General features: G+C 37.0%; 1 protein-coding gene across 3 annotated transcripts; it reads right to left on the bottom strand.

The window, feature by feature from the left end:
* Positions 1 to 8,837: 8,837 nt before the first annotated feature.
* On the bottom strand, positions 8,838 to 14,229 carry LOC106168856 (uncharacterized). Of its 3 annotated transcripts, none has more exons than XM_087001589.1 (2): positions 13,911 to 14,229; positions 8,838 to 12,113 (listed from the first exon to the last, which is right to left on the bottom strand). In XM_087001589.1, exon 2 carries the CDS (start codon positions 12,036 to 12,038, stop codon positions 10,023 to 10,025), a length of 2,016 nt encoding a protein of 671 aa, XP_086857715.1. In that variant the 5' UTR covers positions 12,039 to 12,113; positions 13,911 to 14,229; the 3' UTR covers positions 8,838 to 10,022. The 3 variants fall into 3 exon arrangements, with proteins under 3 accessions (XP_086857715.1, XP_086857713.1, XP_086857714.1); XM_087001587.1 differs by having other exon boundaries at positions 14,016 to 14,229; XM_087001588.1 differs by lacking the exon at positions 13,911 to 14,229 and adding an exon at positions 12,939 to 13,540.
* Between the last annotated feature and the right edge of the window lie 1,653 nt (positions 14,230 to 15,882).

Genomic DNA, 15,882 nt, shown 5'->3' with positions numbered 1-15,882 from the left:
AGGACTGCTGTAAACCACCGACTGCTTCAATACTTCACTCAAGTTTCACGATTCATTTTGAAGTAGCCCACTCTACAGCTGACCCCATGAAACAAACTATTCATTTCATTACAAATATAGATAACTTATAAATGCAGTCTACAAAAACTCCGGACGATTAATTAAATATCTGCTACAAACAAATTAAAAATAAAAATAATTTAAAAATAATCAAAAATAATTAAAAATAAAAAAGTGAATTATTCTAATTCAAGTTTTCCTTATTTCCACAAGATATGCAACTCACACTTTCACCAAGATAAAAATTGAAGCTAATTTCTTTATCATAAGCATATAATTTGGTTATCAAAAACCACATTTCTTTTGTATGTGTACAGAATAAGTAACCATTTAAAAAAATCACATAATCATGTACATACAATTCTGATAATTATTATATTGTAAATGGTTTTGATAACTTGGTAAAATTTTGAAGCCTATCTTTTAAAGGCCTATCTTACTTAATGGGGACAATTTTCAGAGGGTACTGGTAGCGTAGGTTGGGGGGGGGGGTGGAGAGGAGGGGGTTTCCTCTCCGCAGTCGGGGGTTTGGGGGAACTCCCCCAAGACAATTTTGAAAATCTGAAGCAAAATGGTGAATTTTGGTATCATTTCAACCAAGAAAACTGCAGTATATATATAGTCTAGATAACCTGTTTTTAATGACTGAAAAAAACCTAGTAAATTGGAAAAGTACATGTACATTATATTATATTTAAATTGGGAAACGCCGCATTAAACAATTTCAAAGTTATAAATACAAGGAAATGAAAAAGAAAAAACAATTTTGTCATCACTGATCATTGCTAAATACGTTTAATTCAGGACATATACCTACCAGTAAGCCCTGACCAGCACCATTTTCAAATTGTCAATTGTCATTTTTCATATAGAATTATTTAACCTTTTTATTTCCAGAACTTCATGGCAAACTGTTAGTAAAGGGCAAAGTTATCCATAATCATCTTATCCTAAATCGCCATTACTGTTAAACAGTGAATCAAAGTCAGTGACATCTTCATGTGATGGATATCTGTCTGATTGAAGCCACTTTTTGTACGACGACCTGCAGGGCCAGCTAAACATGGGTCTTGCCATTACAAATCGATCTCTTTCAGAACTGTTCGCCTCCGTTATCGAACTCACTTGTTTTAAATATCGGCATCGATATTATATGTCATTTTAGATAACCAATAGCATAACCTCGTGAAATAAGAGAGATATACCGAAAAGATATTAAAGCGCACCAAGAATCTAACAGGAAATTGAGACGATTTCCGTCCGAGCCTGTTCATTGTAGTATATTTACTACCAAGGGCCTTCATTTTAATGGGACTAAATGCATTGTGATATATTTTTCCTATTCGAATGAAAGACAGATGAGTGACGAATTGAAAAAAACATACAATATTCTGTAGCCAAGGGGGGAGGGGGGATAATGCACCAGATTATGTGAAATTGCTTTTGAGCAGACAAAAACCAACTTCTGTAACGTGAGATGGCTTGTTGCATTTGACTGAAAATTCTCAAGTCGGAGATATCGCACTTCAGGCATAGATTACATGTACTTGTATTTCACCTCCATTAGAGGCTTGCATCTGCAGTTTCCAGTTATTTCTACAACTGTGGGTGATCTCAGGCATCGCATTTAACACTTGCGACTTCAGACATGTTATCCATTGAGAAACCGTGAAATGTGTTTGGTGTGAAGTGTCAATTTTGTTTCTTCACAAAATGAGTGTATGTGAGTGACCGTCCCTGTTACCGCCATACGTGACAAGCATGTTAGGGACCATTCCCAGACCCTATCGTGCTAACTGTAGATCGATCTATCTCCAAGGGGGTTCTTGCTAAATTGCAATCAACTTAAGCGGCGTAGATGTCTGACACGCCTACTGAACCTGTTAGGGGTAATTAACTATTGTTTAGCAGTTTCAGTAGGCGTGCCAGACATCTAAGCCGCTTAAGCTGAATGCAATTTAGCGAGAAACCCCTTTGAGATGGATCGATCCTGTTAGATCGATCTAGGTATGGGAACCCAGTCTTAGTCAACAGTTTGGCTTCAGTATGTATAGCAGATACATTTTATTCAAACTCTGTGTTTCGCTCTTCATGCTATGCCGAAGGGTCTGCAGGGGGCATTCTCCATAAATGCGGCTTGAAAAGAAAGACACATGCACAAAGAAATAAATGATTGATTAAAATGTTTTCCACGTCTTCATTGCTCTAACTATCTCATTTGTGCTCTCCAGGGTTTTCAAGGAGGTTGATTGATAGTGGCAGTAGCTCCGAATACAAGCAGCCTTGACCATGTTTTTTTCACACAATATGAACCTCGCCGACGACGGAGGTTAAAAGAAAACTAAAGAAAAATAATTCTCAAAATTTGTTTTACAGCATTTATGGCCTTAATAAATCTACCAAAATTCCAAAATTACATTGTTGTCAGAATATTTAACCATTTTTGAAAGAGACAGTAGGTGAAGGCAAGGCAAGGTGAATGCATATAGTGATATCAATGTCTCTGAAAAGAAACTTGCCATTATAGACGTGCGTTAGACTGTTGTATAAGGATTGCTTTGAAGGGATATTTAAATAATATTTGTGTCACAGGAAATTGAAGTGTCTCATACCTCCCAAACAAACAAACAAACAAACAAACAAACAAACAACAAACAAACAAACAAACAAACAAACAAACAAACAAACAACCAAACAAACAAATTAAAATCAATCACTGGCACCAGATTGTAATTCACACCCTAGTCATCAGCCGTGCCAATTTTAATTTCATGTCTTATATTGTTTTACATTTAATTTCCATCAATACACAAAACAGCGATATTGGCGATTAAAGGGAGTCCACTCTGTGGACTATGTGCAGAAGCAAGTGGGTCGGGGAATAAGCAACAAAAAACAGACTCTGTTTTAGAAATTTGTTTATTTTTATAGCATTTATATTAAGATAGGTATTTCACATAAAGGAAACGGGAAAAGGACCACCAGCCTTAATTTCGTATCGGTCTCCCTTAAAGACTTATTATTCTAATGAAGCAATGACATTACTCTAAAATTCCCCTCAGCAGGTGTGTGGAAGCCCATTAAGTGACTTTGAGATATCATTAGGGAGAATTATCCGTCAAATACAAGAGATAAATTACTTCCAATTTTCTATTAATTGCATATGGATAACGCTATGTGCTTTACCGGTTCTAGTTTCGTTAGCTATTGATCATTCTTAACTAGAATCAGACCCGTTTTCACTCTGATTTTCAAGTCTCCTGCATCTGTTCATGATCAGATGGTGTCATTTATTTTACTGAATCTGAAGATCACGCTTGAGAATTAATTCCCACTGATGTGCAGCTATGGTGTATGCTATTATTAACCCAGTACCTTTTACAGCCTAATGCGGGTGGCTGACTGAAGATTAGGATTTGTTGTAAAGTGATACGTGGATAAAAGTTTTTAATTTTTTTAAATTTATTTATTTCTTTTTCCACCATATACCAGGGCGTACTCTTTATGTATTTTCTGCCACGTTTGCCAACAAGCGTCAAACTGTTTCTGTAATAAATACAAGCTTTATTTCATTAAAAGGCATGTTTTTCAAAAAATCAGTATGATCTGATTATATTTACGGTTTTAAGTTACTTATTTTTCTATTTCTATTTTTATTTTAATTTTAGTTTTACTTCAAATTTTCCCGAACTAAACCCATATTTTATTTTTTGGGGAACTTCAGTAAAATATGAAGTTCGAAGCAGTAGAAGTAGTCAAGATTGAAAATGTGGGTGTAACGAAACTGGGGGTCCGTGTAACAGATTGTGCGCCCTCCATTTAGCTGTCTGACCTAAGTGGGTTAAAATCTAGGGCGAGGCCTACCTATACAAATGAATGGGACGCGGACTCTCTATCTTGGGGGACTCTCTGTCACATTACACCGGTACACTGTTCGTGTTAATGTTAAAAAAGCTGGATTGAAAATTGCTATCAAGACCCAACATCATCAATGTGTATTAAACACGTGGCATCAGTAGAAAACCACTATATTATATGCCAAATTACATGTATATTCCAGTTGTATTCATATTATGATAATATATCCTTTGAAATCGCGTACATGCTTTATCAGCTCAATTCAATTTTACCACATAGCAATGCATGACTACCGTGAATGTAAAAAAGCGAATCGAAAAGCAAAGTGAATATAAGTGCACTTGTCTTACAATCATACTGTAATTGAGAGTAAAAAAATACATTGTAAACTTTGTAATCATCACGTAAACATGCCCTTCTTAATATAAATGATGTACATATAGCATACAAAGTAATCCAGTTTCTTATTAATGTATTGGTATGATGTTACACATGCAAAGGGCATAAATCACTCTAATGTAGCGTATCTGTAATCAACGTGATACACAGCTCGACAAAAAAAAAAAAAAAAAAAAAAAAAAAAAAAAAAAAAAAAAAAAAAAAAGTGATAATATTGCCTTCGTAAAACGGAATTTATGCGTATAAATCCGTTATCGTTCAGACATTATACGCTAGTCTCCGCGATTTGAACTTGTATATAAGCATAACATACATGTACAACAAGCTTTGGAAATTTTAAGAAAGCATTCTCAGTTCAGTATAATTAAATGGCCTTTATGTTGACGGTTTACCTCAGGTACACGTAACATCTGACGTTATTAGGTCACGGTTCGGTTTAATATGAAGACAAACGTGTGAGAATGAAACAGCAAAATTCAAAGTGCAGTTTATAAAGTCAGGGCGCACTGATCGGGCACTCTATTATGAGACAAAGCCCAACATATAACGATCCCTTGCACTGGTCAAACACCTTTAATACAAGAGAGCCGTGTAACGTGACAGAGAGTCCCACATGATAGAAAGTCCGCTTCCCATTCATTTGTAGGCCTACAGGTAAGCCTCGTCCTAGATTTTGACCCACTTAGGTCAGGCTAACCCTAACCGCTATAACTAAATGGAAAGCGCTGACTTTCTGTTACACAGACACTCAGTTTCGTTACATCGGTTTGGTATGGCGCTCCGCCTTATAAGATTGGCAAGCGGTAGGACGAAAAAAATCACCTCTCTGTACTGACAAGAGAATTAAAAAAAAAAACTGACAAACAAGTTCTTTTCTAGACGACCTAGAGCTCAGTTAGTGTTGCTTAAATGTGCCAGGGAAATGAATTGTAAACCAAACTAATCTATGACAATGATATTACCATTTTGAAATAAAATCAATTCATACAACAGAAAAAGAATGAATCATTTCTTTCCAACACAGGCTGTAGTTGCCAGTGAGATACGAGTAGAAAAAAAAGGGAGGCTTAATCGCAACAAAACTGGCAAAAAAAAAAAAAAAAAAAAAAAAAAAAAAATGCAGGCGACGGCGAATTTCACTTTCGTTTTGTTCATTTGTTTGGGTACTTTTGTCAATCATTGCCTTTCTGTTCTATGGCTTACCATTATAACATGCACGACATAGGCCAATATACTCCTAATCTCAATCTTCAGTTAGATCGAGTCTCTTTGGACAAAAAATTATGATGTTAAGTATTTCGATTCCTGTGAACATCGATCCATCGTTTTCTTGCTGAGAAATACTCGTAACTGAAGGTATTGGGAGTAGAAGAGAGGTCACTACATGTGGGAACATAGAGAATTATGTTAAACCTAAACTTCATTTGGTGCCTACTCGTTATTGATACAACCGCTGCTAATGTCTCTTTGTAAAACACGGCCACACATCGACCTTGGACTGCGGTTGACTTCGCAATAGCTAAGTTGTAGCTTTTGGTGGGAAAGGTGTCTGGGACAACACATGCGTCAAAGGCCTGTGCATGCAGCAATGTCTCTGGTATTGTTTAATAGAGAAATTCTACAAACAATTTGACACTGGCAAACTACAATAAAGCATATTGTTGAATATTCATCAAGAAGACTAAAAGTGGCGTAGAAACACTTGATATGCTTGTATCTATATTGATAATGGGAGTCAGGTCATCTCGTCCAAAAAGCCCACCTTCCTGAGTCTTTTATCGATTGCAACATGATTTGAATTGTGAAGATCTGTGGAGATCTGCTAAAAAGCGTTACCAGTGAGTGCAGGCAAAGGAAATTTAAAAGGGAAATGGAAAGGAGTGAAGCCATAAAAAACTAAATTGATACTGTAAAAATGCAAGCATCACAAGTTTTCAAATATTATTTCGATGATTTTCGATGACAACTAATACAAAATATATGTTGACGAAAGCCATGTTGTTTGACCAATTAAAATATATGTTGACAAAAAATATATATTGTTTGACCAATTAAGGTCTTTCAAATGATTTTTTAGAAATTAACAATCTCCAATTTACCAAAAACCTCCTGCATCACCTGATTGTATTTCGTGTGGCGCATGCGCAGATGTGTTTCTCCTGTGCTGTCAATGACCCAGTCAATATCAGTAACGTGTTCGCTGTGCTCTTTGCCATTGGAGACGGCTAATTTGAGAAAATGGCCAAATATTGACTTTTCATCAGAAAGTTTCAGTGAAGTATTTGAAATTTCGAAAGTGATCACGGCATAGATTTTCATTAATACCAGTGTTTTGCCTTTTGGACATTCACTCTCAATATTTGTTGCACGCACAACGTCTGTTCATTGCTACATTACTGCAGTCTTAGTGCTTGGGCTGCCCGCAACTCCATTGGGTGTGTAGAGGGAAGTAGAATCTTTCAATTTTACTATTCTTTTTACATTTATGATAGCACTTACATTGTAAAAAATCTAAATGCTCTACCTATAAACTCTAATATTTATTACCAAAATAAAAAAAAAAGGAAGCAGTGACTTACTAAAAATAAGATTTTAGATTTGCCTACTGTCCATTTTAGGGGTATCCATTATCTATACGAGTTAAAAGGCAAGATTTTAGATTTGCCTACTGTCCATTTAAGGGGTATCCATTATCTATACGAGTTAAAAGGCAAGAAAAGTTGGCTGATGAAACATAACGACCCATACATGCCGCCAACGCAGGGGCATTCAGTTTACGGCATCAAACGAGTTCTATTTGATGATATCTATTCCCTCTTAATTTTTGACTTAACAAATTCTCTATTTTACATCTGCCAAACAATAAGCCCGTATTGAAAATCGAGATTGTAAAAATTGTCATGCACAACAATAAACCACAGTCATATTGTGATACGTTTACCATCCCATTTTATTGCCTGCGTTACGGGTTAACTAGCAGGATTTTAAGTGTAATGAATAAAACTGACGGTACACTTTTTATTATCACCGACAGCGGGTGGGAATAGGGGTTGGCGGGGGGGGGGGGGGTATTTTATGACTCAAAATATGTGTTAATAAGTCCAATAAAAATATATGCTTATGTTACAGAATTTGATAACGAAATTTAACGGTTTGTGTCTCTTGAAAGATTGGAAGGTATCCTTCATCCATACTGCCGAAGCGCACGTAAAGATGATAAATAAAATTTACTTTCAGAATGTCTCACGCCATTTAAGTCACACAAATGCATTTGAAACAGTAAGATTCGAACTCATACAGACGGGTGGCCGGATTCACAATTCCTTGATTGAAGTTATAGTAACTACATTAGTGTCTACATGTACCTACCGGTTAACTATAGTTAGAATTTATAGAGGAAGTGCTTCGGGTGATAAAATGATCATGTTTCAAAACTTTGGGATAAATTTATTTCTGGAAAAGGTCAGGATTCGCATTTCGATGGTGAAAGAGGTTGTGATTCAGTAAAAGACCAATGTTTACCTTATTTGAAGATAACAGATCCAGCTGAACGTTTATTATTTATTTATTTATTTATCTTGGACTAAGATCTCTGTATTGAGCATTGTAGAGATATTACTGAAGCCATTGAGTCATACTTTCTTTATACAGCAAATACAATAACATGAAGTACAATGTAAAAATTTATCAAATTACATTAATATTTTTAGTTCGGCTTTTTTTCGTTTCGATATATCAAGTAATGCGGTGCCTTCGAAAAAAGAAGAGCAATTCGACTCAATTGTCCGGTTACCAGCTTGAACGTGTAAAACACGCATAATACTTTCAGTATCATATATCAATTACTTTAAATTATCATTATAGATTTTCCCTTGCGAAAATATGTTACTGCTTTATCGAATCAATTTAACCTAGTAGTCGCTTTAGATAGAAATTACTCTCAACGTGAGACTCGAAGCCAATGCGTATAATGGTATTTACTTGTCCGAACCTATTTATGGGTGACAGGAAGCACGGCGGATGAATACCCAACGATTTTTAATGCAATACATGTCCTTTATTATCGTATCCGGCGTGCCACTCATTATTTAAAGCCACTGACAGTAGACGATCGTCTGCTGTATTAGCTGGGTGATTTCTCTGAGGCTCTTGGTTCTGTGAAGATTCAAAAGCTCGTTAAGACAAAATTAAAATTTGAATGTTTTGGGACTAATTGGCATTAAGAAAGGTTTCATCGTAGCCAAAGGCAACTGTACTTGAAAGGCAACGTCTGTTGCACAGGAAATTTGCATTCTTAAACCAAGACATTTGTCAGAAAAAAATACGTTCGGATGCTTTAATGCCGTTATATAAGGATTACAAGTGGGGGAGGGGGGGGGGGGGCAGGGGAACTCGTAACGTAGTTGTGACTTTTCTAGGGGATTTATAAAAAAAGATATATACTTAAACAAAACCTCTGTAAGATTCATTATTTGGGAACATTAAAAGTTAATGAAACGGTTTGTAATGGAATGTTGACATCATATTGGCTCTCTCTCCTTTTTCTCTCTTTTACTCATTCTAAAAAATCAATACTGTAAGATAAACAAAAAACAAACAAGTGGAGTTCAGACAGATAAACTTTGTTAAAATCCTGGTGGTATACAAAATGGTTTCACCACACACAGGAACACCGCAATTTTTGCAGTTCCTTTGCTGGCATTAACCGCCGCCTTTATGAAAGCATAAATGGTGATCGACTGCATCTAAAATTTAATGGGTACGTTATAAAGACCTGTGTTACAAGTGGACCTTTAAAATGAGTATCATATCATAACTTCTTGTATTTCTTCTAATATGCCACTGTATATTAAAATTAATCATAAATCCCACTCCTGACTAAACGTAGCATCCGGACTGCCCTGTCCTCATAATAGAGAAATGAACGCTCCAAGTAATGGATTACATAATATGGACATTTCTTAAGTAGGCTTACTGCTATTTCACACACCTTGTATGAATTGGATGTATAAATTTAGTATAAGAAAAATCGAATTTAGATAACAAAACATAATTGACTTGTATATTTCATCCACCATAACTGAAATGTGTTTGCATTTGTTCCGGGGCGGTTCAAAATAGATATAATAGGTTAGGATATATGCCAAAGAATTTTTACTATTGTCACTGCTCGATTATGATTAGAGAGAGAATATATAGAGCTAAGGTTAATGCACTTAAGTGCGCGAGAGTCAATGCCATGTAGTGGTACAAATTGAAATACCACTGAATAATATTATATAATCTAAAGTATGAGGCTACAATGGGCACTACCTATTTTTGTGAGACTGTAAATACTAATGACATAACGGTAACATCACATTGAGTGGAATGTTGAGCGATTTGCCTTATCTCCTCTGCGCCTTTTCTCCAACAATTCGGCCATTGGTTAAGGGATGGCGAAACACCTTATACAATTGTATTTTAAGATAGATAAAGGTTCGTTTATACAATGCGACATGGTAGGAAAGTCTTTTTCAGTTCAATATTTCGAAAACGGGTATAAATGGAAATAATAGCACACAGACAAAAAGTATTTGTGTCCACGTCATAGACAAAATGGCCGTAAAATTACTTGCCCTCAATGTTATTTGGACCTTTCCATTTTCAAATTATTATTAAATGCCCTGTCTTTTGAAACGGAAAATTGTCAATTACCAAAAATACTAAACAGTACTGACGTCATCTATTTTTAAATCCCGCGTCCTGTTCCATGAATTCGAATTTATTTCCTTTGACGTCTTAGATAGTTTTGTTTTTGTTTTCTTTTTGGAATTTTCGTCATGTGGATTCCTGGACAAGCAATATATTAATTTGTCCCAGAACCATTTATCTGATACTTTCAAGTAAGTCGTTGTTCTCAAGTGAGAACGAAGGTCGGCCTCGATGTCATCCAGCAATATGTCCTCTAATACTATGGCGATTAAATGCTTATTTCTCTCTCGGAGCCCTTGATGATAAGCTGCTCGGAATTCCATTAAACACCACTCACTTTTTAAGAAATTCTCAGATAACACCATAATTGTATGCCTGCTGGCCTCGATACTTTCGATGATGTTTTCCGCAATCGCTGCACCTACGATAAAATCTCGGTAATGCAAGCAAAGTCTGAAGGGAGGCTTTTGGTTCTCTAGTTTTGGAGCTAATGTATGGACTATCCAGTGTTCGTCGCCACTGTTGTAGGAAACGAAGGCGTCGAATCTTTTGGGTGGACACGAAAATCGAGACTTAAAACAACGACATTTCAACCTCGTGAACAGAAGAATTTGAATTTCTCGCCGAAAGTACACAGTTAATATGGCCGTCAAAACCACCAAACAGGCTAATAACCCTAGTACTATCCAAGGAATAATGCTTTTGTGACGGATAATAAAACATTCGTTTAAGTCGTCCAGGTTGATAGACCGAATCGTCGTGGTTGTCTCCCCGTGGTGGCAAGGGATGTCATACAAGAAGCGGTATGTTGATTTGTCAAGTTTATTACGGACAGCTTCACTCCTTAAATGTTTAACGGCATCAGAATTGTTGCACCCACAATCAATTGGGTTGTTCCGAAAATCCACATGGGCTGCATATCGCCCTGACATCGCATTGGCATTTTCTATTGTCAGGTCTTTGATGTCATTGTGCCGCAGGTCAAAGACACGATTAGATCCTCGCGGTATTTTCAACTCCTTGATACTGTTGTAACGAAGGTCCACGTATCGAAGCTTTGGAAAGTTCAGTAAAGTAGCGGTGAGTTCTTGTGGAAAGACAGTGATATTGTTCCTGACAGCAATAAGAGTATGCAGCGCGGGATATCCGTGACTCCGTACGAAAATAGTTATGAAAAACACCCTAAAATAAGCATAGTTTGAAAATTCTACAATCTCCATATGATTATATGAACACCAATGTTGGGGTTGTCGGAGGGTCCCGTTTAATTTAGGCTTGCTGTGACTTTTGATAGTTTTCAGAGTTGAATTATTTGTTGAGTTATTTTCTTTTGATTGAAATGAAATCTTCGGCATTGGCTCGAAACCAATTTTAATGTCACGCATGCGTAATTCGTGCAGTTCAAGAGAACCGCATTCGGTTTCTCTGTTTCCGTCTTTTCTGTGAAATGTTTGATTTAGACTCAGAAAATCTGAATACAGAACTGAATTGAAGATCTTTAAAACCTTTAGAACATCTGGGCCTGTATATGAGTAGTAGTCACCAAATGCTTGGTGGCGGAGATAATCTTTCACGTTGCATCCTTCAATTTCCAAAGCTTGAAGACCAGACACTTTCATTGGCCATGGTGCTGATATATTCCCGCCACTGTCACATTTAACCTTAAGTCGGTTTGTCCTATTGACTGTTTTAATCCAACTCTGATATTTTTTCAGAGATAAATGACCATTAGCAGGAATTTCACACGAGACGTTAATCGACTCGTCGGATGGATAAGAAACATCACAGAAGTGCCAGGGAACCGGGATGAACGAACCATTTAGAGAACGGACGATCTTCAGCTGCTCTTCGTAGTAAGGTGGTGAATCTGTCGCGTTACCAATGTCAGATCGCGATGCCGGCCCTGTATGTGCTTCGTTTTGGTCCCCTAACTCGCTGCCCAGGGTGTGCCAAGCAGCGGTAAACCAAGCTAGGAAAAACAACTCCAGAACTGCAAGGACAGATTTCAGTTTTATCCAGGACGTCATCGATGAACTGTCGTCTGCTGCTTTCTGAACCGCCTGCTTCAACCAAATGATTAACTGATATTCAACATTTGTTTTCTGAAAAAGAAAGAAATTTGATAACCTTAAGGTATTTTGGTAGCCCTTGACTTTTTTCTTTTTTCCAAACTGATAGCATCCTTCTATTGATCTGCTCATGTCAAAACTGTACGTAGATACTGTGGAAGCCATTATATTATTTATACAATATGCCCTCTTAGGGAATTGCTTTATTTTCAAAGTAAGCTGTTTCGAAAATAAGATAGACATTTTCAAAAATCACCTATTTGACTGTGTAGATGTTATGCTTATGAAAAGATAAACACAAGGGACATCACCTTAATATGTCATTGTGCGTTAACTATGTCACACATGCAAAGGCTACGTTGCATACATTCGATCAATTTTGGATTTTCTTTTATTATCAAACAGAAGCTGTATGTGATACCTACATGTCCTGTGGCATGAAAACATTGCAGCACGACACTTAGTAAACACACACACACACACACACGTTAAATAAAGATAAAAATAATAACGGTACATACTTGGAATGGGCATAACACAAACCATGATCTACATTTTGCCCCACATTGCAGTTATTATGTTGTTGATTGCTATTTTTAGAAACATAAGACCAGTACAATTATATACTAGTATTATTATCTGTATAGCAGTCAAGGTTTTTTTCAGATTATCTTTTAGCTTACTTTGTAAAATTAGTTCGCCTGTATTAACATTGCTCTCACTTTCTACCTACCTTGTAAACCAACCGTCAGATAAGTATATGCTAAAGAGGGCCAACCCAAAATCGTAAAAGAAGAGCTCTCTAGCTCGCATGCGATCACCTGGGCGCATTTACAATTAAATCATTTAAATACCTACCTCGTATAAAATGATGCCTATCAGTCTCTCTGACGAGAGGCTGGGTTTTCTTCGTGACGCTGCTCTTTATAATGTACTGCCCCTAGATCTACCTTAGCCCCGTCAATCTGACTGATGGCGAGCAACACAAAAGTCGCTGTTTCCTTCAGCGGGGCTATACGTTCTCCCTTCGTCCCTAGACATGAGGCCTAGATCTACGATTGTAAAATTCCTTCCTCGAAAACCCCATCACTGTTTCTTTGTAAAGGAAATTGCCTGATGCAGTGAAAAACAGATTTGCGGATCTACTGAGCTACTGGCAGGAATGTTGGTATAACTGACAGAGCAGTTACGTGTAACCGGGCCTCGGTAGCTATTTTCTGCATTTCCCTACTTTCCTAAGCAACGCGATCTTTCCACGTCTGCTTGGCAGTGGAGCCATGGCGTCCATAACTTACAGAGGTTGTGAGAGACCGCAAAGTAAATGTCCAATCATCTCTGTAATGATCCGGCTTTATGTTATTAATCATGAGCGCTTTTTGCCGTGGAAACATATTAATCAGTACGACGCAGAATCATGGCATATTATGTTAAGAAAACCGAATTTGCTGAAAGTACCTGGGTCATAAGGGATAGGCAGTAAGCCACAGAATGAATGGTAATACAGGTTTTCAGGACACAGATGCAGAATGATTAACGTGTTCCATGGCTGTCAGAAAAAATAAAATATAGACAGAGGAAACTTGATTACTGCTGTCTTTTAGTTGCAGAGATGTCGAGATTTTTGTTCATCTTAATTGCTGCATCGTTCTCCGCGAAAGCGAGCGGGCTGATGAAAAACGAAGACAACAACACAATGCGATTGTTTTCAAATTCAAAGGAGGAAAGTTGGACCATGGAATGCAAATTGTAGGCACACTGTTAGCTACAAGATTTACTTATGCTATAAAAAGCTTGCTTAACGCCATTTTAGACCCAAAATAAAAAACTTACCTTGTCATAAGTAACCGTTGCAGCTCAGACCAGCGAAATGCACTTCCTGAAATAATGATAAATCCATGGTCAATCGAACACCCCTGCTTCTTCCCTTCAACTAACCATGATTGACTGCTGGAAAGGCTTTCAAACCGCCATAGCTTCTAATGTTCTGGGAAATCATTCCGATGCAGTTCACGTGTCGGCCTGCAGTTTTTCCCGCTCGCCGATGAAATATGGGGAATTGAGCTGTTTCGAATGAAACATAGATCAACTGAACGTAGCGGGCGCACCTGCACACATTCAGTTCTTGCACATGTGCCTCTGTGTTTTAGGTCACATGCACCTAACACATGTGTTTACTTTCTGTAAAGATCAGCAATTGTATGATATAAAAACGGGCCCTTAAACTGATAATATTTATTTTGTATTCTTCTGCTGTGCACTTTGCGTAAAGCAAAATGGCCACTTTGGTGCTTCCCCACATCATTTTAAACAATTTCAACTAAAATCTCTCGTTTTTTTCTTGTGTTGATTTCTAAGACGACAGATGATAAGAATGTAGAAGAAGCAGATGGAAGAAAATCTCGAACGCCCGGACAGTAAAATCTCCGCGTATATATATATATACAGGCACGTTCTGACATTTACTTGCAGAAATAATCCGCCAAGAGACGCTGAGGTTGCCGTCACGCTATATATAGTGTTTACCTGTCCCACTGCAATTCAATCGCAGAAGAACTATTCTACATTGTAGACCTATCACCGGCCCATATATCATATCCACCAAAAATATCATCAAAATGTTATATATGTCCTAGTTTTTTCAGAATCAATATGAACCTAGTCCTTTTGATTAATGAATGCAAATGATGTTATAGCGATAAAACAACTCCCCAGGTTAAACCACATTTCGCTTATATCCCGAGAGAAAACTGTCATTATCTAGTATAATGCAATTTCATCTCGGTTACAGCTCATTTAGTTATCGTCTAATAAAAACCATGTAACGTGTACATAGCATATAGATATATATCTCTATGTATATTATAGAATATGAAATTTTGATAATGTGTCCAAGGTGGCTTGTAAAGAGGCAATGAAGACTGTAAATTGGGGAAATAGATGCAGAGTATATGTCAAAGACAATGAAATCTAAATCCAAAATAAGGACCTTAAAGTTTACAAAATGTTTCAAGGTGAGTGATATTTTAGGCAATTTATCAAATTCGCCATTAGTTAAACTCGTAGGTGAATTGGTAGGCCTATAGCCAACATAAGTGACAAACAAATTTTTAAACAAGAATCCAAACAGCGTGGTGGAGAAATATTCATGGCGTTGGTCAAGTTACAATAATAGTTTCTTGAAACCAAAGCTATACAAGGCTATACTCAGATTTTTTACTACTCTATTATTTCAGCCTCTATCAAGACGACTTCATCGGGGGATCATACATGTAGCACAGCAAAATAAGATTTGTGTAATTTACAGCGACTGCAAGATGCGCTGTTGTTAGGTAATACTGATTTAAAGTAATCTATACCGGGGTCACAGATTGATTTTTCATTAGATAATCGCAGAAATGTCTCTAACTCATGACACAAATCTCCGCTACGGAAAAGTGAACATAATTAATCTGCGGCTCTGGTACGGGGTAAATTTAATGGACGAGGAAGGATATTTTGTTCATCTTCATTAACGTGCTTTGTTCACTAAATTAATGATACAGGACAAACTATTTTGGCGTTTAAAACCATTTTATTTCGTTGCGTGCACTTGCAGGCATTTTCCCAAGTGAATATACGAAACCCTAATGTTGACATTTTGAAAAGTTGGACGCACATTCGTCTGATCAATGATAAAGTTGTCATAAAAGAGCATCTTTAAGTTATCAAAACACAGTAGCGGTTTCATTGAAGAAAGCGAAGATGCATGAAGGTCGACCCCAACCAGGATCATCATTTCTGGGTCATTTGGTATATTACCTGA

Source organism: Lingula anatina, chromosome 1 (assembly GCF_051362555.1).
Source record: "Lingula anatina isolate TDL-2025a chromosome 1, LinAna3.0, whole genome shotgun sequence".
In the NCBI taxonomy this organism is placed as follows: domain Eukaryota; kingdom Metazoa; phylum Brachiopoda; class Lingulata; order Lingulida; family Lingulidae; genus Lingula; species Lingula anatina.
The sequence above is the reverse complement of the archived record's forward strand: the minus strand, read 5'-3'. Positions and strand labels throughout refer to the sequence as shown.